Source organism: Panicum virgatum, chromosome 9N (genome assembly GCF_016808335.1).
Source record: "Panicum virgatum strain AP13 chromosome 9N, P.virgatum_v5, whole genome shotgun sequence".
Classification (NCBI taxonomy): Eukaryota; Viridiplantae; Streptophyta; class Magnoliopsida; order Poales; family Poaceae; genus Panicum; species Panicum virgatum.
In genome coordinates this window covers 75911297-75936280 of record NC_053153.1, presented here as the reverse complement: position 1 = coordinate 75936280, position 24984 = coordinate 75911297, and the positions used below count along the sequence as shown (strand labels likewise).

The 24984-nt window shown below is 51.6% G+C and overlaps 3 protein-coding genes and 1 pseudogene across 4 annotated transcripts; 1 reads left to right on the top strand and 3 right to left on the bottom strand.

Moving 5' to 3' along the window:
* Positions 1 to 10182: 10182 nt before the first annotated feature.
* Positions 10183 to 15362, top strand: LOC120688337 (probable protein phosphatase 2C BIPP2C1). 2 transcript variants are annotated; one of them, XM_039970618.1, is made up of 9 exons: positions 10183 to 10469; positions 10710 to 11563; positions 12223 to 12284; positions 12481 to 12550; positions 12777 to 12864; positions 14164 to 14333; positions 14454 to 14597; positions 14684 to 14812; positions 14942 to 15362. In XM_039970618.1, exons 1-9 carry the CDS (start codon positions 10379 to 10381, stop codon positions 15107 to 15109), a joined length of 1776 nt encoding a protein of 591 aa, XP_039826552.1. In that variant the 5' UTR covers positions 10183 to 10378; the 3' UTR covers positions 15110 to 15362. The 2 variants fall into 2 exon arrangements, with proteins under 2 accessions (XP_039826552.1, XP_039826553.1); XM_039970619.1 differs by having other exon boundaries at positions 10196 to 10469; positions 10731 to 11563.
* On the bottom strand, positions 15348 to 16741 carry LOC120688338 (annotated as a pseudogene).
* Positions 16742 to 18088: 1347 nt separating this feature from the next.
* Positions 18089 to 18874, bottom strand: LOC120689361 (vegetative cell wall protein gp1-like). Its single transcript, XM_039971649.1, has 3 exons — positions 18799 to 18874; positions 18388 to 18696; positions 18089 to 18144 (listed from the first exon to the last, which is right to left on the bottom strand). The coding sequence occupies exons 1-3, from the start codon at positions 18872 to 18874 to the stop codon at positions 18089 to 18091; spliced, it is 441 nt and encodes a 146-aa protein (XP_039827583.1).
* Positions 18875 to 19227: 353 nt separating this feature from the next.
* LOC120688641 (inositol-3-phosphate synthase) lies at positions 19228 to 24722 on the bottom strand. Its single transcript, XM_039971038.1, has 10 exons — positions 24387 to 24722; positions 23189 to 23257; positions 22974 to 23109; positions 22239 to 22486; positions 20634 to 20860; positions 20439 to 20554; positions 20160 to 20336; positions 19876 to 20064; positions 19727 to 19789; positions 19228 to 19634 (listed from the first exon to the last, which is right to left on the bottom strand). The coding sequence occupies exons 1-10, from the start codon at positions 24572 to 24574 to the stop codon at positions 19515 to 19517; spliced, it is 1533 nt and encodes a 510-aa protein (XP_039826972.1). The 5' UTR covers positions 24575 to 24722; the 3' UTR covers positions 19228 to 19514.
* Between the last annotated feature and the right edge of the window lie 262 nt (positions 24723 to 24984).

The following is a 24984-nucleotide window of genomic DNA, read 5'->3' as shown; positions in this document are numbered from 1 at the left end:
GGATGGAGGCATCCCGCTATGCCTTCGCGTTCATCTCCCCTGCGCATGCTGCAGTAAACCCTGCACCCAAGGTCTGGGACGCCCTTCGCCGCATCTTCCCTGCGGGAGCGCCGCCCCAGGTGGACCTGATGCCATCCTCGCGGGGGGCCATGCTCCTGCGCTTCAGCACCTTCGGGGATCGGGACACCACCGTCAACCACGGCCATGTCGACCACGCCGACTACTCCATCGAGTTCGAGCCCCCGGAGGACACGGACAACCGCTTCACCGCTGAGGAGTCCTGGCTCGTCTTCGTCTCCGCCAGTGACTTCCCCCTCGAGCACTGGTTCCCCAACCACATCCGTGCAGCCTTCGCCGGTGTCGGCCACGTCATGGAGATCGACCCGGCGTGCCTCGGCGGGCACGACTACAGCTCCCTGCGCATCATTCTGGAGACGGCTTCACCAGCAAGGGTCCCGCGCGGCTTCTCATCTCCTCGCCGGGCAGGGACGGCGGCGTCGTGCAGCTCGCGACCCCCTTTGCCTGGCAGCGCAACGGCGACGACAACTACCTGCCCTTTTTTGGGCCTCCACCACCGCCACCCCCATCAGCCCTCCCCCCGCCGCCTCCCTTCTTTGGGCTGGCTCCACCACCCCCCCTCCACCCCCTCCAGCAGCTCTACGCGGCCACCTTCACGCGACTTTTGGCCCATACAACCCACAGGGGACCTACAGGGCCCAAACCCACAACCCTCTTCTTCCTGAACCCCGGCCTGCCGGGTTTCCGTGACCGCTACTACGGCTCCCCGGCCGCGCCCCTCCTCCCGCCACTTCCCCAGCTCCCACTCATCATCACCTTTGCGCCACCTGACCTCTCGCCAGAGAACCTGCCGCCACCCCCTCCACCGTCGCCCACCCAGCCTGTGGCCAGAGCGCGTAGGACCCGCAACTTGCCGTCGCTCGAGCCCCGCCGCGAGAGCGAACGCCTGGCGCGCGCGGCCGGAGGCCTTTTCGTCTCGGCTGAGACAAAGGCCATGCACCTCAAGGCCCTAAAGAACGCCCTGGAGCCTTGCTCCCGCAAGCTCAAGGAGGAGGTCCAGAAGAAGGGACTCCTCTCCGGCATCGCCAAGCCCCTGGGCGCCTCCACCCTCCGCGAGCTCGTCAGCGCGGCGGGGATGGGCTGTGCGGAAGAGAAGAGCATCGCCTCGGTGGACACCAAGCTGGGATGAGTCCACCCCTGAACCACGATCACGGTCCAAGTGTTGTTTTGCCTCATTCTGTTAGCAACCGTTCGTGTCGTGCCGCGATCATCGGAATCTCTGTGCTCCCCTCCACTAGTAGTTGCTCGGTGTCAGTCTGTAGTCCGTGCCCCGTCCTGCGTGATGGGTGGTTGTTCTCCTTAGTCCTGTGTTTAGCTCGGTGTCAGTCTGTGGTTGCCCGGTGTCTCGCTTGTCTGACCTCCGATCGTGTGGCCCTAGCCACTTATAAACCCCTGGTGTTTAGCGATCGGTTATGACGAGTGACGGTCGTACTTTTAACCTCCTCTGTTGGAATGTCCGGGGTTTGGGCGATCGTGACAAATGCACCTCAGTCCGCGACCACATTGCACACTGCAACACCTCGATCGCCTGCCTCCAGGAAACTAAGCTCGCTACCACAAACTCGCTCAAAGCTCGCTCCTTCCTCCCCCCCCCTCCCTCGCTGACTTCTGCTGCCTAGACGCCTCCGGGAGCCGGGGCAGAATCCTCACGGCTTGGGATCCTCGTGCGTTCACGCTCGTCTCAAGCTCTACGCAACACTACTCCCTCACTACCACTCTAACCTCCACCATGTCCGACTTCACCTTCGCCGTCACAAATGTCTACGGCCCTGCGGTGCACACAAATGCGGCTGAGTTCCTGAACTCGCTGTAGCACATCCCGGAACGCACGAATCACGCGTGGGTGATTGCCGGTGACTTCAACCTGATCAGGTGGCCATCCGATAAAAACAATGACACTTTCAACCACACCCTCAGCTCCCTGTTCAACTAAACCGTGGATGCCTTGGCACCGGATGAACACCCACTCCTTGACCGGCGCTTCACTTGGTCGAACGGTAGAGAGGACCCAACTTTGGAACGCTTGGATATGATCTTCTTTAACACCGAGATGAGCTTCCTCTTCCCCAACTCCTCCATCACCTCACAAACGCATGACATCCAATCACACGCCTCTCCTCGTCCACCTTTCCTCAAACATCCCCAAAACCAACACTTTCCGGTTTGAAAATGCTTGGCTCCTGCACTCGGACTTCCTGCCCTCGGTGCTCCCGGCTTGGCATGATGCAGTTTCTCCCGATGACACGGCTGGAGCACTGGCCGCATCCCTTAAGGCGGTGCATCGCGTGGCAAAGGTTTGGGCCCGGGTAAAATGCTCCCCACCTCAACTCCACCACAATTGCCGCTTCTTGATTTACCTATTTGACACCGCAGAGGAAGGCCGATGTTTGACTGCAGGTGAACAACTGCTCCGACGCCTCAGCCAAGACCGCCTCGCTCTCGCGCTGCAAGAGCGGGCTACGGCTTGGAAACAGCGAGGCAAAGTCCGGGCGATCAAGGAGGGTGACGGCAACACGAAGTTCTTCCACGCCAATGCCAGTCACCGCCACCGTGCGAACCAAATCAAGTCGATCGAGGTGGACGGGCAGACGGTGACCGCCCACGACGCGAAGATGACGACGCTCACGGCACACTTCCAGAACACCCTGGGGACGGCCGGGGACGCCATCTGGGGTTTCGACGTGGAGGCGTTGTACGACGACAGCAACACCATCTCGACTGCGACCCTGCTTGCGCCCTTCTCCTGCTCAGAGGCCCACGCCGCTATCCGCGGCATGAACGCGCACAGCGCGCCGGGCCCAGACGGCTTCGGCCCCAGCTTCTACAAGGCCGCGTGGTCCACAGTGCGACCGTGCCTCATGGCGTTCCTGGAAGGCTTCCACAACCTGGACGTGGAGCACGAGCGTATCAACCGCTCATACATCGTCCTCATCCCCAAGGCGGCTGCGGCGGTGACCGTGAACGCGTTCCGGCCAATCTACCTCCAGAACTGCGATGTCAAGGTTGCATCAAAGATACTCACCACACGGTTGTAGTGCGAGCTCCACCACCTCATCGACCTGGACCAGACAGGCTTCTTACAAGGGCGATCCATATCCGAATCGTTCGTCTACGCCATGGAACTGGTACAATGCTGCCACAAAAGGAAGGTACCCACGCTTGTGCTCAAGCTAGACTTCGCCAAGGCTTTCGACACAGTTCTCTGGAGCAGTCTACTGCGGATCATGCGCGCACGAGGCTTCCCAGAGCGTTGGTGTGCCTGGATTCTCCAACTGCTCAGTACATCCAAATCTGCAGTGCTTGTGAATGGCACGCTAGGGCCCTGGTTCACCTGCAGGAAGGGATTGCGCCAAGGAGATCCACTGTCCCCATATCTGTTCCTGCTCATCAAGAAAGACCCGACGATCAAGCACCCCCTGTCCCCGGATTGCCCATGCCCGGTCATGCAATATGCCGACGACACCTTGATACTGGTGCGGGTAGACATCGACTCCGTTCAGAGGCTGAAGGACAGTCTGGACAGCTTTGCACACGCAACCGGGCTGAAGATCAACTTTCACAAAAGCACCCTAGTGCCGATGGCCGTGAGCTCCTCCCTCCTACAGCAATGTGTCTCCATACTTGGATGCCGCAAGGAGCAATTCCCTCAGTCATATCTTGGCCTCCCACTGTCGCACGAGAAGCTACGACTCTCCACCTTCTCCCCGATGATCAGCAGAGCAGAAAAATACTTGGCCGGGCGGAAAGCCTCACTGCTCAACACGATGGGCCGCGCTGTGCTCGCCGACTCCGTTCTTGGCAACCTGCTCATCTACGCCATGGGGGCGACGGAACTGTCGAAAGGTGTAATTGGAGCCCTGGACACTAAACGCAGATCATTCATGTGGTCTGGCGGCGACAAGACCAGCGGAGCCAAGTGCCTTGTCGCATGGGACAATGTCTACGTTCCAAAGGAGAATGGCGGACTTGGCCTCAAGAATCTGAGCGTCCAAAACCAATGCTTACTCCTCAAGATGATCCATCGCCTACACCATCCAGACCTCTCATCATGGGCGCGCTGGGTGCGTCAACGAATCTGCCTCGCAACCCTGGAGGGAGACGTGCAGGGGCAACACTGGAACGCGCTCCGCAGCCTCCTACCGCTCTACCGCGCGGTCACCACGGTCCGAGTGGCCGACGGGGCTGCGACCTCCTTCTGGGATGACTCCTGGTTGGGTGAGGAGCCCCTTTCAGAACTCCTCCCGGCGCTCCACAGTCATGCAACGAGGCCAAATGCCTCGGTCAAGGACGCCCTGCTGCACAGCGTCGACACCCTCCTTCGACCAAGGCGCACCAGGGCGGCTGCGGAGGAACGCGCCAAGCTAGAGCTGCTCCTCACACCGGTACGACTACGGCATGGAGATGACGTCCGGGTATGTGCCTTCCAGAAAGCCGATGGCTGCTTGGACACCTCATCGCTATACAAGGCACTCATGGCCGCCCACACACCCCACACCGCCTGCTCCGACTTTGTCTGGAAGAATCGGGCTCCCCCAAGGGTCCAATTCTTTGTCTGGCTACTTGTGCAGCGTCGTGTTCACAGCCGCAGCAACCTCCTCAAGAAATCCATCGTCACCGACGCAACGTGCGAGCTGTGTAGAAACCACCCCGAGACGGTGGATCACCTCGTCTTCGCCTGCCCGGTTGCTGCGTCGCTATGGCAACACGTTGGCGTCGACCTGCCGCTGACCGTCGACACGCTGCACTCCATGGCGACCCCCAGCTCCATCCCTGCAAAACACAACTCTGTTCATCTTCCTATGTTGCTGGAACATCTGGAAACACAGGAACCGGGTGGTGTTCGACGGAGTCGCTCCCTCGCTCCCGCTCCTCCTGAACTCATGCCGCGAAGATGCCAGATTGTGGGCATGGCGCCTGCCCAGGGAAGACATGACGATTGCTGAGTCCTGGTGTTCACTTCTTTCTCCCATGTAATAAGCTAGCAATGCTCATCACCTCCCTGTAACACCTCAAAACTGTTGTATGATTCTGGCTACAGAGCCTATCAATTGAAAATCAGGTGGGGAACCTTTCCCCCGTTGCCCTTCAAAAAAAAAAAAGCAATGCTAGGCAAATACTACATGAAAGGAATTGTTTGGCAAATTATATGCCTGTAAAGATGTACTACATGAATACCTGCAGCGTGTACAAATGGCTAATTTGATTACGAGGATGAAGGCTAGCAACGCCCTTGAGCTGTGCCAAACGTCAGAATAACATCTGGAGAAAACATAGAGCATAAATGTTAACTGGTAAGTTTCGCTGTCGATCACTTTGCTAATGCCAGTAATTTCAGTCACTACATGGGGTAAGTACCTGACGAATTTGTTACGTCAGAACATGTTGCATTTTCCTGTGTTTTTCCACCCACATCCTTGTCGTGCATTGCGTCTCATCGCCTCATTGAGTTGGCGTCGCAGGGCGAGCTTGGTTTCACAAACTGGCTGACGATGACCTCCGTCTCGTCGACGCGACGGCTCCGTCGTCGACTAGGACACGGTGCCCGCGTGATTTTACAGCACGCCGGGCCAGCCAGATGACAGAATACCAGCGCGCTACTTGTGATTTGTGCAGGTGAGAGGTCAGGGCCCGTGAGGCCGTGACGCGCGGCCCATGGATGATGTGCCGGGGGCCGCGGCAGCCGCAACGTAGTGGCTGTCGGTGAGCGCTGGGCCGCGCCGCGCGCACGGCGGCAGCACGCTGCACAAGCTACGCTTCGTGACACCCCGCGGGTGTCGCAAGACGAAACGGAGGCGCTTCCTGCGCGCGCGAGCGGCAGGACCTATCCCCCCGCTTGTTTGTGTGGTAGGCAACTGAAGCCCCTCTGCCGTGGTCAGTAGTGACCCGGCAACCCTCGGCGGTGGCGCACGTTACGCCCGCGTGGCCACGTACAGGCCGTCCCGCGCCCGCGTGCCTCGGCCGGCCTCGCGCGCGGCACACGGCCGCGATCTCGGCGGCGCCGATGGCCTCGTGCCGGGACAGATCCCAGCCCAGTTCCTCGCTGCAACCAGCCACGCCCGCCTCGTGCCCCCTGCTTACTCACGCCATGCGTCGAGGTAGCAACTGCATCCGAACTCCGAAGAGAGCGGCACAGGCAGCCACAGGTAACCTGTGCAAAGATGAGCGCACGAGGCCACGCGCTGCCTGAGCATGGGCCTGTGCCTGAGCACCTGTAATGCGTGCCATGTGAGGCCGACCGACCACACGGAGGAGGAACATTGGGGACGAATCTCTGAGAGCAAGTATAATAAAGCCAATGAGGCAGGCGAAATGGAGAAACACGTCAGCTTCATCCTACATGGCAGAGAGAGAAAGTTGGAGAGAGAAGACAGCGGGCAACTTGTTCATCGCCGACTGGAAGCGGGCGTATGCACTGTTTGTCAGCTCAAGCCTATCCCCCACCTCCACGTTGCTACTAAATTTGCATAACATTGATTGCTACGTGGGGTCCGTCACCACCACTCCGTGCTTGCGTGTGACCTGGCATCCTCTCAGCTAGCACAGCCGGCGTTTCTATTAGTCTTGCTCTGAGAGGTAACTGCAAACAATCGTTTCGATCCGAGTCTTGTTAACCCCTCGCATGGTAGATCGTGCTGATTGTATTCTCAAGAGTTGAGAACACCACACGCAAGAAAAATGGAACGAGCTCGGATCTTGAGCCGAGAGTGGCACCGACAGCATGTGCCACGCACATGACCTTTCGCGAGGAGCACCGTGCTCCGCTGGCGACGCACCGATGAGATGCTTGCATTGCATTCCGAGCTTCTGACTTGTCCCTGGTGGTGGTTAGTAGGAAATAAGAAGGATTTGTCTGACTGCCCCTGGTGGGTGGGTTATGGAAAGGAAAAGACATGACTCATACTACTCAAGAATGGAGTAAGGAATCGGACAAAAAGATAACGCGAGACAGTGTCCCGATTTGTGAAGACAAAAGCAGTTGCAATCTTCTGACTTAAGCTCAAAAGCCAGTGCAAGTGGCAGTGTCGCCTCCAGCTGGGTGGAAATGCAGAGAATATGCGTACGTATGCCTCACCGACTGCGAAGGGATCCACCGTTAACGTTTCAGGGCTACCAGTTAAAATCTTCTTCCGCCTCAATTTCATGTGTTAATTTGCTTGGCCGTTCTACACGGAATCACGGACCAACAGCCCCCTACTACTGTGCTTCAGCAACCCGAGCCTTAATTGTCTGATGAAATAGCGAAGAGAACTTCACCTCCTTGTATTGTCATCTAGCACATCAGATATTCCTGCAAGTTGTGGCCACGGATAAAGCAAAGCAGCAGCGGTTGCGCACGTTCCTGCGCTGAGGATTCCCATAAACATGGCACTTGGCCACCAGGGGGCCAAAAAAAAAAAAGCAGCGGTGCCTAGACTAGCTCAACCCCAGATGCTGCCCAGATCCGAGTGAGTCAAGCAAGAAACCACTAGCTTTTGGCTGGACTACAATCCCACCACATGGGGATCTACCAAGGGAAGAAATTCTTGCAAGTTGCCACGAACAACCCATCCTACTGGCCGTCGCTGGGTGGAAGAAAGAACAATCACCGGCGGGCGGCAACTGGCAAGCAGCTTTGTGCTCCTGGTCCTGGTTACGCTGCCGGCCCAAGGAAAATGCGGCGGGGCTAGAAGTAATCTCGACGTCGCGAGCAGTGCGACAGGTCCGGCCATCCTTCCCGGGACCGGGACTGGACAGCATCCCTCATCCGCAATCTGTACCACACGCCATAGCCACCGAATCTTTTGCGTTATCCGTCTAGCATCAGTCCAATCGACCCCCCATCAAGTTGATTCGAGGCGCTGATGGTAGCCGCCATCGATCATAGCATGAGCACGATGCTTTCTACTGCACCGCACCGAGCCACATGCTATTCTTCACCGCGACCTGTGAGGAGGCCCAAGTGTGATCGGTCGTTCGTGTCCACCCATTCTGAACTTCTGATGACTCGAAACTGTTCCCAGCATCGTCGCCATGGTTTCATCAGGAAAGCTGCAATAATACAGGGTTGCGGTTAGATTGGATTAGTCCAGGCACCGCAAGTTGGACTTGCTTGGAAGGAAGAAAATTTTCGTTTCAGCGTCACCGACGCCTGGCTGGGTAGTTCAATCTTGTTACCATACCACAAGTCTTGGAAGGAAGAAAGTTTCCGTTTCATCGCATCACCGACGCCTAGTTTATAGATAGGTAGTAGTTCAATCTTGTGATCCTCTTGCCGATCTTGACAAGATTAGGCCGGAATTGACAGGCACCCTACCCGCCAGAGAAAACAAATTCAGAAATCAGAAATGGATTCTCCTTGCACAAGCCTGGCCACCTGATCGGCTTGCCCAGACGACATGTACATGCGACCTGCCATCAATTCAGCTTGCAGTGTTCATCACTTCATCTGATGATCCCAATCAGAGGCACGCACCACCGACAGATAACCGAGCCGATATTTATGATTGAATCAAAATTTTAATCAAAGTGTTCTCCAGCTAGAGAACACATTTTCTCTCTAAAAAAAAGTGTTCTCTAGCTTCAGAGCCAGCGACCCATCATCCCAGAGACCACTGCACTTGAAATACGTATAGAACATCAGCCAGATGAGCGATCCAGCTGGCAAAATCTCGAAGCATTGAAAAATCAAAGAAAACGGGATGAATGATTCAAGATTTGTCTTGGAGGGTCGAGCTTATCCATCAACCGGAGAACACTGCATCATCGTACCAAACTCTCCAGTTTTTTATTTATTTTCTAGAAAAATACCCCAATCGAGTTCGAGTGGCCCATCGCAATAATCAATGCGAAATCTTTGCTTCCCTGGCCCAATAATTAGGGGCCTTATCCGAACAGATACGACTCCTTGTCTCGCTAATCGCACACGCACGCGCCCCTCCTGGCGATCGCATCCTCCGCGTCGGCCGGCGTCCTCCTCACGCCTCACCTCAGCATACGCGGTGCGGTCGAGCCGTCGAGGATCCTGTCAGGTGGGGCCGGCGCAACAGGGATGGCATTGACACGTAAGGAAGGCGCTGGAGACACGTGGGTTAAATGGCCGCGAGGTTGGGCTTGGCCCCACGTGGCAGTTGGATCGTGCGCCTGCGGTGCCGCCGTTGAACTTTGATATCCACAACAAATTATCCAGACCAAGCCAGAGCGAACGAGGACTAATCAATGGATCGCTGTACGCGTGCTCATCTGATTGGTTACTTTTCCAGCTTCGGCCACCTTCAGACATGTAATTGCGCATCAGCATCACACGTACACTTGTTTGAATTTGTTGACCACTGCATATCTTCATATATAAACTGTAGATAGGAAAAGTGAAAATTAAATCCATCATATACATATTTCACTGTTTAATTTCTTTAGTCCTTGCTGGTGGAGTGATTTAGTGAAAAAGTAAAGTAAAAAAAACTCTTCTTCTCACGCAGCTACAAACTAGCAAAAAGTATTGGATGATAACTAGCAGTAAAAATCAGAGAGGTTGATGCGACCTCAAATATTCTCTTTTTATTCTTTTAACTTTGCTCAATTCCACTTCAACCATTTGTCTGTAGCTAGAGCATTCAGCATTCTTGACAAAGTCATACGTATCAAGTGGTAAGCATTGATTATATTATTCAACGTCAAGAATGTTGATGGATGAAACTCTAGAAACATTTATTGCTGCATCTGCATAGAATTATTTAAATAACGGTATGCTGAAAATGAACCACCTTCACCTGCTCTAACATAGTAACATTTCAGCAAAGATGGTTAAAAACAATACTGTACTACCCTAATAACAGCGAGCAGCTGCAAAGCAAGACCATCCAGAAGCAACCCATCGGCGCCTCTCGGTTGCTCCGGCTGGCAGAACCGCCCTATCCGCCGAATACAAACTTCTGGGAGGCCCTTTGTCATAAGGAACCAAAGGAAATATATCCCGAGGAAATGGGCCGGAAACCCCCACGGCCCCACCTCACCCCACCGCTACACCGAGGCGGAGCTCCATAGAAAACGACGGCGTCCGAGCGGCCGCAGCGCAGCCCGCCGCCTCAAAACCTCAGACACAAGCTGCTCCGTTCCCTCCCCATTAAGCCTCCCCCCACCCTCCCCCGTCCCCTTCCCCATCACTCTCGCCGCCATTCCCCTTGGCCTGCTGCTGCTGCTGCTGCTGGTGCTGCTGCTGGTGGTGGTGGTTCCCCAAATCCAAGCCTCCGACTCGGCCGCCCGTCCGAGCTCCTCTCCAGCCGGCCTTCCGCGCCGTCGTGGTCCCCCTTGCGCGCAAATAGCCATGGATGAGATCCCTGCCACCGCCGCCGTCCTCGACTTCCGACCCGGTTCATCTCTCCCACGCGACTCCGCCGTTCCGCGCCGTGACACCGGTAAGCCCTCACTCCGCCGCCACCGCAGCTTCCAGCTCGACGCTGTTCTCTGCCTATGCGCGGCGGTAAATGGAACGCCCGACCCCTGCTGTGGTCGGTAAACGGAAGACCAACGCCCCCCCCCCCCCCCCCCCCCTCGCCTTGGCGGTTGAACGGAATATCAACCACCGTTTGTTTGACTGCTTGCTGATGATTTTGCTGCTAACTTGGTTTACTTCTTCGTTTCCTGATTCGATTCAGCTTGGTCTGCTCTGGACGCAGGCGGTGCAGAGGAGGCGGCGGGAGTTCCGGGTTTGGATGACAAAGGCGCCGTTGCAGCGGAGTTGACGGGGTCAAAATCGGCCGTTTCCGAGAGCCAGGCTGTGAGTGGTGATATGTCCGGAGGTCACGCCGGCGGTGATGCCGGAGGCGTGGATGTTTTCTGCTCAGAGAATGGCGCCGAGCTCGAATCGGCGGAACCGGGTGTTCTGGACGTAAGATTAGGGGCTCCAGTGGCGGGACGCCATGGCCGGAAGCTGGATGGTACGGGTTTTGGCTCTGATCAAGCTGGTGAAGTGGAGGGGATTTCACTGGTTGAGGTGTCCCCATCAGATGCCAGTTCAAGTTTGGATGCCACTAGGTCGATTGGTGGCAACTCCCTCGTGGAGGGGTCTCTGCCAGAGGACAGAGGTGCTCGAGGATGTGAACAAGAGGTGCAGGACGGACCAAAAGGGACCTCTACTGCTGTGGGCTTCCCCAATGGGGATTTGAGTCCTGGATTTGGAATTCAGCCGAGTGATGATGTGGATGGTAGAAATGGCCTTGCCGGAGGGGAATTAGATTTGTCTACTGATGGTGACGATGCCAAGCAGGCCACAGAGATGGCTGGTATCTTGTGTAACGAAAGAGTGGAGGGGATGGAGACTAATTTGGGGGAACTTGAGGCCTCAAATGGTTCCACAGACCGAGTGGACAGGATGCAGACGAGTTTGGATGACTCTGAGGCTTCGGACGGCTCCATCACGCAGGATTCTGATACTGACGTCGAGACAGAGTCGAGTGGTTCTAGTATAGAGGAACAAGACGCAGGATACGGAGCCCCCATCCCTCAACTGGTATGTGTTTCATGCAAACTCCTGTAGGAACTAGGCACTACTCGTCGACGTTGCTAAATTTCATATAGTACTTTGTTGATTCCTTTTCTTTTGTAGTTTCATTTGAAGTGTTAAGCTAGCTGTAGAGTTAAGCTACTATGGGTAAAAATTCCTCTCTTGAGATATTTGAGGCCAGAGAAGCATATTTGTCATGTATTCTTTTTTCATGATGCAATTTGAAAATTTATCTGTGAATCAGCACCCTAGAATATTTTCTATGATGAGGATTGAAGAGCCACAAGTTGCAGACTTGCCCTGCATTTTGTGTACATTCTCTTTCCTTGCGCAGTTATAGAGATTTGGATCACTTCTGGTCAGTAGCTGATTTATCTACTTTTATGTGGCCATATATATCTCCTAGTAAGGGACCACTTTTATACTAGGAAACACTCTCCAACTAACAGAGATGGTACCCATTGTGACTTGTATGCACCCATTTACAATTATCTCATATGTACAAATCCGGTGGCATGTGCTTATTTCATGGGTTACCTTCTGGAAAACTGTAGATGATTTTTTAAACCTGTCTTGTGCTGCTATATTGATATACTTCGTCGGAGATGGTGCGAAATTATGAGGGTTAGTGGATGATGTGTATGACTCTTTCTCTCCCCTTGTAGGATCAAGCAATCTGCAAGGTGGCCAGAGAAAACAGCACGTCAGGAACAAAGAGCTCTGATAGGTATTATTTTGCTTTATTGCTTTACGTGTTTTTGTTCTGTTGCACATATTTGCAGTGACATATTCAAATAAGGCTTGTGTGTACTGTACTTTCTATTGAGAGTCAGAACGGCTCATTTGTTTTGTATTTTCCCTGGTATATTGTGTTGAATTATAAAATATTTAAATATATGACTTTATTGTTCAATTTGTCACAGGATGATTTCAGTACCCAAATCAACGCTTGTTCTGGCTTCAGGTGCAGCAATGCTACCACATCCTTCAAAGGTACTGCAACCAGAACTGAATTATTTGGGATGACTTCTGCATCTGATTTACATGTGCTTCTTTATTTCGAGACAAAATAAAAGATACAGGTTTCCATACTGATAATAGTGTAGCCACTGTTTCTAAACATTAAAAGTTGCTTCTCTTCTCTTGTCTTGCTCATTGGATATTTGGTATTTCTCTTGATATTATTTTGTTGTGAAATTGTACCTGTTAATTTTCCCAGGTATCTACTGGTGGTGAAGATGCATATTTTATAGCTTGCGATGGCTGGTTTGGTGTAGCTGATGGAGTTGGTCAGTGGTCATTTGAAGGTAAAAAATATCTTCTCCACTGTAATTCTGTGTTTTAGTTCATTCCCAGCATGTTTCCACTCCAACCATGCCTTTTTCCTTAAGTTGTACTGTACTTGCTTTTGAATAGTGGTACTCCTTACCATTTTCAGATGCTGAATCTATGTTTGTGCCCTTGTAAATTAATGTAGCAATTTTCTGGCATACTGGGTGTATTTATGGTTAAAGTTCATCACTTGACGTCAACAGATATTTGGAACCACACAAGGGAAATATGAAATATGTTTGTTGACTTTAGGGAATGCATTAGACCTTAATGAGTATTGTCTTACTATCATGTTGATAATATTCCATGCACAAATGATATAGTTTATTTGCATGTTACAACTTTAAGACCCTTTAAAATTGCTCTTGATCGGAAGCGAATGTTTGCATGACAATAAAAAAAAGATTTGGGAACTCAAACATCATGCAATAAGTCTGGACAATGCACTGTGACAGACTTGCCTGGTTGCAATTACTGTGGCAAGAATGAAATGGTCATAGTGTAAGCATGGGAACTTGGGAAGTCCATGTAAAGTCGTATAGCATGATCAGAGGTGATAGGGATGAGATATTGACTATAAACCTAAATGATGATAGTTACATTCCTTTTCCTATCAGACGTTTCATGACACCAGAAATTAGTGAGATGGCTACTGTAGTTCTTTTAAGGTGCCAAATTGACAAATCTGTAGTAGTTGGCAGTTGAATTTTGTTACTTGACTGATAGTTATAGGTGAAGTTGCCATCCAATCTGCTGGTAACTAAGCCGGATGTGGGTTAGGTCAGGGACTCAATAGGTTTTGCTAGAGAAACAGAACTACTCATGGGAGGTAAACATAGCAGCAGGACCAAAATAATTGTAATAAACATGCCATTTTTGTGTATCAGTTTGTTACTGTATCTGTTCTCCAGCAGCCAAAAAAAAAAGGAAATGAAATTCTGTAGTCAGATTGGGAACTAAAGGAACGTGACAAACCTATACCTGAATACAATTAGGCCTGGCATGAATTAAAAGAAAAAGATTGCACACACGCAATAAGGTATTTTGCAGACACCTATGCCTGTTGTATCTCATACATGTGGTGGTGGACCCGTTCCAATGTGTCCCTCGGTCAGGTAGAGTCCATGTGTGCTGTTGGAGAGACTGTATGACATCCAGTGTTTACTTCTGGCCATTGTGTCTTTTTATCTTTATAGGTTCATTAGTTTGAAGCACCTGTGAATTTGCTCTCAAAATGTGAACACCTCTAATTGTTGATGGGATTTTTATCTCAGGGATCAATGCTGGACTTTATGCGAGAGAACTGATGGATGGTTGCAAAAAGGTTATAGCAGAAACCCAAGGCGCACCAGGGATGAGAACTGAGGAGGTTCTTGCAAAGGCTGCAGATGAAGCACGGTCCCCTGGTTCTTCCACTGTTTTAGTTGCTCACTTTGATGGCCAGGTATTATGTCCTTTGGTTAAGCTTGAGACTTGGCTTCCCTTTTTTTTCATATCCATGATGGTTGAATCTGCGTGTATTATCCTCAAATTTAGATATACTTATGTGTATTCGATATTGCAGGTCCTACATGCATCAAATATAGGAGATTCTGGTTTTCTTGTGATAAGGAATGGAGAGGTCCACGAAAAATCAAAACCAATGACTTATGGTTTCAATTTCCCATTGCAAATTGAAAAGGGTGATGACCCTTTAAAACTTGTACAGGTGCCATGCCACTTTCTGATGTTATTGATTCCTCTTGTAATCTCTATCAACATGTTGTACTCAGACTGTTGTTCTTAACTGGGCAGAAATATGACATCGATCTACAAGAAGGTGATGTGATTGTAACAGCAACAGATGGGCTTTTCGACAATGTGTACGAGGAAGAAGTAGCTGGCACTGTATCCAAATCTTTAGAGGCCGATCTCAAGCCCACGGTCAGTACTCAAAACCAGATGAGCATTTTGTTATGCAGTGGAACAGGAACCCAACGAACACCCCACATAGGAAAAACAACTGACAGGCAAGAATGATCCTGACACGAACCATTTTTCGAACCATTGCAGGAGATCGCCGAGCTCCTGGTTGCTAGAGCAAAGGAGGTGGGGCGGCGTGGATTTGGAAGTAGCCCATTTTCGGACGCTGCTCTCGATGCTGGGTACTTGGGTTACTCCGGAGGCAAGCTGGATGATGTAACAGTCGTTGTATCTATTGTTCGGAAATCTGAAGTTTAAACTATAAAACAAGCACCCGAAAGTTCAGTGCAGCCCGAGTTTTTGCTACAGCTGCACGCGCTAGCAAATGCCCATGAGCATTTTGTGCGCCATGAGCCACAGACCTGGCTTACGCTAAGCCAAACGTGTATACAGTTATACATAAAAAAAAGATTGTGTCAGTGTATCTCTTTAGGCACGGCCCCCGTTCAGTGAATTTTATGCAACTTGATGCCCTTCGGCAGAAGGAATCCACTCGTGACTTGTAACATTATTATTGTGCGTAGCAATGAAATCCATGAACAATGCACGTCTAAAAGAGGTGCAAAACGAAATGGGAACTCTCACAAGATACATCTCGGGAGTGCACGGGCTGAAGTGATAAGCATATCAGGTGAGCCCAGCTCAGAAGATGCAGTACACGAGCAGAGCCGAGGCAGCAGCTGCCATGGTGAAGAAGCTCTGCCATGATGCCGGGAGGCTGGCCGCGCCAGAACGCGCCGGGGAGGGAGCCGGAGTGCTGGTGGCGATCCCGGTTCCTGCCGCTACCGGTGACCCCGAAGGAGCTGGCGACAACGGCGACTGGCTGAAGAATGGGGCTCCGGCCGATGGAGCGAGAACTAAAACAGCGTGAAAGACAGTTTGTTAGTCGCCTGAAACACAAAGGCCGAGTTCTTGGAAAGTTTCTATTAAGAAGTCATGAAATAAATCGCCTCATCAGATGCAAAAGGATGCTTAATTTGCAGATTTGCTGAGTAAAGACAAGTCGCCTAGTACTGGAATCTTCGTCAGGCTTTCTATACTCGGAACGGAGGCCAACGAGAGCATGGTAATGAAGAAACCAAAACGTACCTGGAGACGCGCTGGGCACACCAGGAACAGATACTGCATTGGCAACAGCAAGACCGAGATCATCCATCAGTCAAACCATCGCACAGCTGCACGGTTGCAGAGGCTAATAAGGAACAGCGCGAGGAGGTACCGTGGCACTTGCTGACGGGCGGCGTCTTGACCTTGCAGGCGGCGGGCAGCTGCAGCGCCTTGGTCATGTTGAGCGAGATGCCGAGGTTCTGGCCGCCCTGGAACACCTGGCAGAGGCAGGCCACCTCGCCGCGCACCACGTCCGGAGCCCCGAGCAGCAGGTCGGGTCGGGCGTCGCCACCGTGCTCCCCTCCTGCACGTAGCTCAGGCACCCCGCGAGGCTCACCAGCGCGTCCATGCAGTCCGCCGCCGGCGCTGGCGCCGGCACCGGCGCGGCCGTGGCGCCGTAGACGCGCGCGGCGGCGGCTACTAAAAGCACCGCGAGCGCGAGGGCCAGCAGGCATGGCGACCGCGCCATGGCCGTCGTTCTCTAGCAGCTGCTCCTGCCGACTTGATGTTGATGCTCTCGTGTTGGTGCAGTGCGTGGGAGCGGCGCGACTAGTGGTCGCGACTGCTACTTGTAGACGCACTGGCACTAGCGGGGGATTTGGTCGTGTTCGCGCAATGTGGCGTGGGAACGACGATGGGGTGCACGCGTTTATGTGGAGACGGACTGCTGCCGCCGGCCCGCCGCCGCCTCGGGGGTCAGCACACGGCAGACGGCACTAGAGTGGGGAGTTTGGTTGGTGTCTCGCCGCTGGCAGATGACGGAGAGGTGGGGGCAGTGGCCGCACGGGTAGTGTAGTTGCACACCACTTGGCGCTTGCGCACGGTGTGCAGTAGGGCCAGTGGCCACGGATCACTGCGATGTCTTCGCAGGCTTTAGCTGGTGGCTGTGATCGATAGCAGCAGCAGTGTAGGATCGCTGATAGAGTGCTGCATCGAGCTGGCGATTAAACAAAGCCAAGGGTTGCTGCGGATATGTTTTTTGCTGCTCCTTTTTTTCCCCGAGCGGCGGTGCGTCTGAAATGATGAGGCGCGTTGCGGCTGAGCTGTGCGAAATTTTTCCGCTTTCAAAAAGGATCATGATTCCACGGGATTATGGCAAGAACTCTCTCTCTCTCTCTCTCTCTCTCTCTCTCTCTCTCTCTCTCTCTCTCTCTCTCTCTCTCTCTCTCTCTCTCTCTCTCCATTCTGTGGCTGCAAGGGGCGTCGCAAACCGCCACGCACAGTAGAGAGGAGAACTAGTTGAGCGAGCGGTGCAGGGGACACCGGCGATGAGAAAGTGGCCTAGAGCTAGCTTTTGGAAAGATTAGTGGTGGGCGCCATGGAATGGGGGAGGAGACTAAAAGAGAAGGCGCACGACGGCACGGGCAATGGAATCCACCACGAGTCGTGGCCCGTGGCTGGGACCAAAGTCCACACAACAAGGTGGCGCACGCCCACCTCAAAAACCCTTCTTTTCGTGCGTGTCTCTGAACCCCAACGACCGACTCGGCCTTGAGACAAGTGCTCACGTCACGATCCACGGTCAGGCTAAACAACACGTCGCCGGCACAAAAGTCAAGTGCACTCCAGATCAAAACGAAACAGACCAAATTCGATGTCATATAGAGCAACAAATACGATCAAGGTGTTCGCACATCTAGTGTTCCGTAGACCGTAGTGGTGTCAGATGAATCTACTGACAACCACAGTAGAAACAACTAGTGACGAATCGAGAAGAACAAATAATAGCACACTACTAATTCCATATGATGATATTGCTACTGGTTGTATAGGAGATTCGGGAAATGCATGCCTAGCTTAGAGCGATGGCGGCGGCGGCGCATACCAGCGCGGCTCCCGTGGAGGCAGCCAGACCGGCGGCGCCGGAAGTAGGGTCGTCCGCTGGTGGCGCGGAGCCGGAGCCCAGGGTAGATGGCGGCGTGGTCGGCGTCGGAGCTGGATTCGGTGTGGCCGGCGCTAGAGCTGCACTTGGGCTTGGTGGCGACGGGATCACCGGAGCTGGGGCTGCACGCCACGACGGCGAAACGCGTTAGCCTGAAGCCAGCAAGCCACTACTGATTTCCAATTCAGTTCGTGATGCGATTCAGCGCAAGGTCACCAATTCAAACTACACTGACTCGGAGCTAATGGTCACGGCTTACCAGGTGGCTCTGGAGACTGAATCACGGGGGCCACTGCTGCTGGGGCTGCACGAACAGATTGTTAAGCATCAGAGTTAGGCTTACGCATCAGAATGCGACGTTAGCTACAGGATTTATAAAAGGGAAGCGATCTAGAAAAATACAAAGATAAAAACTGCGAATGGGCCGTACTGGGCCAATTCTATGGCACAAGATAAGCCCACGGGGCCTGGCGGGCCCAATCAACCGAACGAACTTACGCGGTGCACGGGGAAAAAAGAGTGTAGCACCGTGGCGTCGCGCACGTACCGGGCGTCGGCGGCGCTGGAATTGCGGGCGACGGCGTGCTGGGGGCCGGCGCGGGTGCCGTCGCGGGGGAGAGCACCGGCGTCACCGGCGCCGGTGCCGGTGCGACGGCCATGAGCGGAGACGGAGCCGGTTGCTGCGACAACGACGGCACAGGCGCCACGACGGGGCTAGAACTAGAAGGCGGCTGCGCGCTCGGCGGCTGCACGGGCGAGATCGACTGGCCGGCGGTGGGCTGGGCGGCCGACACGGCGCGGCGATGGTGGAAGTGGAACGCCCTTGCGGCGGAGTACACCGCGGAGGTGAAGACACCTGCAGCAACGGGGACAAACACACAGATGCAAGTCTTCAGATCGATGATGTGGAACGCTGTTCAGTGAAAACTTCATGAGATGCAGCGTACGGTGAGCTTACTTGATTCCACGACGGTGGCCGTGGCACCGAGCAGCAACGCCAGGACGGCGAAGATCTTCTGCACCCGCTTAGGCATGGCGGCTACGGTGACGCTGCTTGGATTGTTGCCCTCGCGGTGACGTTCAGTAGCTAGCGTGCCCAATATATATGGGAAGAGTAGGGCCAACCGGGGGCCAGCCTAAGCTTCCTTTTCAACCGGCAATTTCTTTTTTTTTTTAAAAAAAAGACGCGTTTGTTTCTCGCCGCGGTTTCCTTTTTTTATTGCGATGTATACGGTCTAGAGATTTTGTTCCCTCATCCCCAGCAAAATTTGTGAACAGGCAAGGTAGGACAGTCTGTTTCGCGGATGGCAGGAGCCGGACTTGGCAGCATTTTTACACCATGGAATTGTGACGGAAGACATGGGGGGAACACTTCGCAAGAGTCACGGATGGGACGAACACATATTTGCAACGAACACTTGTAGGAATCCCTTAGGAATACAGAGGGCAACTAGCATCCTCAGCACATTATCATACGACACAGTTTCAGGGTTCGTGCCGCTAATAGCAGAGCCCTGATAATCACGACCTGACGAGCAAACCCTTACAAAAGTGTACAACAATGAGCAGGAAAGAACGCAAAAAAACAAACGAGAAGCCAACACCAGTCCCACAGCTAGTCTCGCCTTTCTTGTTCCCTTCCAGTAGGCGCCCCCTGCTGCATAGCCGCAGCGCTCACTTGTACTCCAGGATCATGTTGTTCTCGGGGGCCAGCCCGATGCAGGCTCTCATGATGTTCTCCAGCATCGCCCTCTGCTTCGCCAGGGCATTCACCACCGGCGTGCCGGGGGGAACCTGTTGTTTAGTTTGCACAGGACGGTTAGTGCTTCGATTATTGAGGAAAATGATGCGAAGCGATGCCAGAATGCACGAGACTGAGAGCTTACCAGGGGTGCCTTGGTGAGGTAGCTCAGGATGGTGGCCACTGGGTGGAAGGAGTGGAACTTCTCCTGAACCAGAGGAAACATAGATCAGATGGTGTGAAATGCTGGAGCACCTGACACGGGATCATTCAGTCTGTAGAGAGAGCTTTTACCTCTCCCTCAGCTTTTAGCTGAATCCTGGTGCTGAGCTCAGCCAGGAGCACCAGATCAAGAATGATTGGTGCGGCGAGGAGCGAGTCCTCGCAGGTGTTGTGCAGAACGATGGTGTTCTTGCCGCCCATGAAGATCTCAGAGGTGTACTCATCCATGGCTCTCTTGCTGTCCCCAACGTACGGCACATACTGCAATTAGGTGTGGCAAGTCTCAGAACAAAATCTAAACTTTTTTATAGCTATATGTCTGCACTCTGCACAGGGTGGACGATTAGCTGACGAACCTTGATCACAACAACGTGATCAGGATGCTCGCCGGGCTCATAAAGGATAGCGTTGCTTGAGACCATGTCATCCACTACATTGCTCTTGGAGATCTCCTTGGACCGGAATGTTTGAGGGGCAGACAGGTTCATGCCATCGTTGTTTCCCAAGTGGTTGTAGCTCACAATTGAGGTGGGCTGCAAGATCATAAACAAAAAAATATTGTAAAGATGGTATTTGCCATAAACAGCTTGTCAACTTAATATAAGAGAGATATTAGGTTTGGCTGATATTTGTACCTTAATTCCAGCACCAACAAGGAAGTCAACCAAAACAGACTTCATCTTGGTCTGTCCACTCTTGAAATCATCACCTCCAATCAAGCAGTTGTTCTTGATAGCAAGGTCAATCAGCCCTGCACACAAGAAACTAGTATAAGCCATGAAACAGAATTGACAAACCATAGAAAACTTTGCAGACAGCAGACTACACACCAGGCACAAAGGTGTTCTGGGGGCTTCCATTGATGAATGGTACACCCTCCATGACACAGGCAATGGCATACAACGTCGACGGTGAGATCTCCGCCTCGTTCTTGTCTACAGATGCCAGGAGGTTCTCCACTGTGTCGTTGAGACCAGCACAGACATTGCTGTACCTTTCAGTGTTTGCAGTCCAAAGCACAACTACCTTGTCAACCTTGTTCTTCTCCTTGAACTCCCTGTTTCATTAGCCACATAAGCCATAGCTTTTGTAAGGGATTACTTATACCAGTGAACCATTTTGCTTTACCCCTGTTAATCTATATCCTCAAACCATATGCACCAAATAACATCATCAACTATGATAACACTGCTTATGTTGACCGTACTTTCAACTCTCTTGAGTCCTCATGGAAGTGTCAGTGACTGCTGTATAATTCATTCATAAAACGTCACTACTTTAGAGTTTAGACTGTACTGTGAGACATTTTTTAGCATGCACGCCATAGAAAGTTTTATCCCGTCAGTTAAGAGATATGTTCTGTTATAAGCAAAGTCCCTATCATGGTTCACATGCACCATGTTTGGAGTATCGGAAAAGCTACACGAAGAGGACTCTCCACTTGACCTTATCGCGAGCCTTACTAGTTACTATATTTAGCAACTATACATGCACCGAAAATGGAAAAAGCAATTATGCCTCTCTGACATGACATGGCTTCTGGTCCGTGAGCTCGGAAAGCAATCCCTGCGGGCAGCCACGTGACATGGTGCAAGTGATCCGGTGCAAGTTAAAAAAATATATAGTCCTACAACCACATATGCAAATCAAAATCCGATTATATCATTCTGTTTGTTTTATCTAGAGCTTCAAAATAAGATCTCACATGACTATGTTTTGCTCAAAGTGGTGATGTTACTTTTTCGAAGACAAATCTTACTTCCTCTGCCATATAAACAAGTTGCAAGTTATTTCATACCATATATACTATTAGCAAGTTACTTTCTGTCACGAACCAGAATGTTACTTTTTCTAAAAAATATTGTACTACAATGTTACTTTTTATTTAACTTTCACCAAGTATAAAAGTTACTTTTTCGAAAATAAATCTTACTTCCTCTACCATATAAACAAGTCCCAAGTTACTTCATACAATTTATCATGTATACTATTGGTATGCTACTTTATGTCCAAACCCAGAAAGTTACTTTTTCTAAAATCTGTATACTACAATATTGTTTTTTTAACTTTCACGAAATATAAAAGTTACTTTTCTTAATAAAGGCACGGATCATAAAAGTTACTTTTTGTTGTATTAATGTATTATGAAGTTACTTTTTGTAATTTTCACGGAGTAGAAAGTTACTTTCTTAACACTAGGTTATAAAATTATTTTGAAGATAAAAATAATAAACTTTCTATTTTTGGAAATCTGGTGGGATTATACTTTCTATTTTAAGAAAGTTTGAGGGCTCTCCCTGTAAGACTAAAAGGAGAGGGCTCTCCGTGTAGTTGCCTCCAGCTTGGAGTATTGTTCCTTTGTTTTTTCCGTTCACCTGAGTGTAACTCACTTCTGTTAATTATACAGAAGCACATTAGCATTCATGTCTGTATACCTGATGTCCTTGATGATCTGGTCAACCTGCTCTTTCTTGGTGCCCTTGATGACATTGTTGGCACGAGAACCCTGGTTTGCTGCGATGAAGTCCGGATCATAGATGCCGGGGAGTGGCACCATGGACTCCATGTAGGGCCTGAGCTGCTTCTGCAGGTCAATGTCCAGCACCTTGGCCCTTGTCATGGCATCGGCCAGGTTCATGTTGCTGATGTCCCAGCCTCCGAACACAATGTCATCAGGGTTTACCTGAAAACAAGTTCACCTTAATCATTCATGGCAGGAAGGTATACAAATTTTGCAAATCTGCAACCTATCAGTGACATCAGTGTTGCCGGACTAATGAACAGGGCAATAATTATCCAGTCCAAAAATGATGGAACCTTTCAACTGACCCACAACCTTTTGGCCTGCACAAGTAGGATCACAATATGGCACAGCCTTACTTTTTTAACGCCTTTTTTTACAAGACTTTACCTTTTTGTTATGCAAAGTTTAACATTCCTTTCAGGAAATCAGAACCTTTATTTGTTTAATAAGTTTAGCATCCCTTTCAGATAATCAGAACGACAGAACCTTTGTTTGTTTATGCAAAGATTAAAATTCCTTTCACTTCAGAACCAGTGGCCTTAAAGAGAGGTTTATTGTATAACACCAACTAGCACCATCGGAATATGCCTTGTTCTGCATGCGTATTTGCTTTGAGTAAAACAAGACTGCAGCAATATTAGATTACCATGGGCAGGAGGCTCTTGAACGGCGCGTAGATCTCCTCCCCGTTGTAGCTGCCAACCCTGATGGTGGAGGCCTGAGTGAGGGAGCCGAAGTAGTTGGCTTGCTGCACCTTGTCCTTGGTCGCCCATGAGATCCCCCTGAAACAGGACCAGCAAGTTCAGGTTTCAGGGCACGGAATCACGCAGGAACGGGAAGCAATGGTGAACGAGCACTCACTCCCTGTTGGCGATGACCCCAGCCGTCAGCGTGGACCCGTTGTTGCCGCCCCACCCCACGAGCATCACCCTGCACCACCACACAACATCCGACAGAAATCAGCATCTTCTGTCGGACAAGTGGTGACTAATACACTGTAACACGACGATTGCACGTAGCCAAACATGCAAAGGAGGAACAGGAAGAAAACAAAGTGTTCAAGATGGCAGCATCTGGTTCCGCACACTTGCAAGTATACTATGTGAGGAGTTTTGTGCGCCGCTCGTCGTCCCAGCTGGACTCGGATCTCGCACAAACAGATTGCAACCAGCTCACGTGCACAGGGCAAAAACTAAGGCAAAGTTCAGATGAAAGGGACGTTGCATCACTGGTCGCGGCGATGCGACAACGCAATTTTAATTTGGCCCTTATTTAGTTGTAAAAACTTTTAGAATTTTAGTACTGTAGCATTTATTTGTATTTGATAATTATTATCCGATCATGGGTTAACTAGGCTCAAAAAATTCGTTTTGTAAATTACAGACAAATTGTGTAATTAGTTATTTTGTTTAGTTATATTTAATACTTCATGCATGCATTTAAAAATTCGATGTGATGGAGAATCTTATAAAATTTTGGAATGTTAGAGGCAACTAAACTAAACAAGGGCTTGGCCTCTTGAAATGTTTCTCTCGACGAGGCGTCCTGCGACGAAAACGAACCCTGAAAAATACGGGCGAGAACGGAAACAAAGGCGCCGTTTAGTTCGCGAAAAAGTTTGAGTTTTGACACTGTATCACTTTCGTTGTTATTTGCCAATTAATGTCCAATTATGGATTAATTAACATCGTTAGATTCATCTCGTGAAAATCAGTCAAACTGTATAATTAGTTATTTTTTTCAACTATATTTAATATTTCATGTATGTGTCGAAAGATTCGATGTGACGGGTACAGTACGAAACAATTTTGGGAACTAAACGGGGCCAAAAATGGAAACCTCGGAGCACCATCGGAATTCAAGATCCAGCAGATTCGACGCATCCGGCCGGGCAAGTGTGTTCGTAACTGTCAACGTACGACGACGAGTCGTCGTCAGGCAAAGCAAAGATTCGATGAAATGGGAACGCCGACTGGCTGATCTGGACGGAGGATTTGACCGGGCGCGAGGAGGGGGACGAGAGGTGCGAGAGAGGCCGGGCTGCGGCGTCCGTACGTACCCGAGCTTGGGGACGGCGGTGCTGGTCCGGAAGTTGTACTTGACGGACTTGGGGCGGACGACCCAGCGGGAGGCGCCGTCCTTGCCCTCGTGCACCAGCTCCGTCGTGTCGTACCGGTACTCCGACTCGATCTCCGACGGGCCGTACCGCACGTTCGGGCTCTCCACGCGGAAGCTCTCGATGAACATCTTGCCTCCCCTCCCCGACCACTACTACCCGCCTCACTGCTCTCCTGGAACGGAACGGGAAGAGCGGCGCGCGAGAGAGAGAGAGAGGAGGATGGAGAGGAGGAATGAGGCGGCTGCGCTGCTTTGGGGTGTGAATGTGTGATCGGGGAGGAGCGCCCGGGCCGGGGGATTTATAGCCGGCTCGACTGCCAGTGCCACGTGGATGCACGCGAGTAGCTGGATCTTCCGGGGCCCCCTTGAGAGAAACGGAGCCCATGGGGGGGGGGGGGGGGGGGGGGGGAGCGTGAGAGACGGTTTGAGCCGCCGGGGCCCGGGGGGCTTGCCGTTGCCGGAGGTCCGCCAATGGAGGGGGCCGGCAACCGGGAATTCTGCTGGATCGCAAGCAGCGGAGACGGATGGATGGTTCGGGA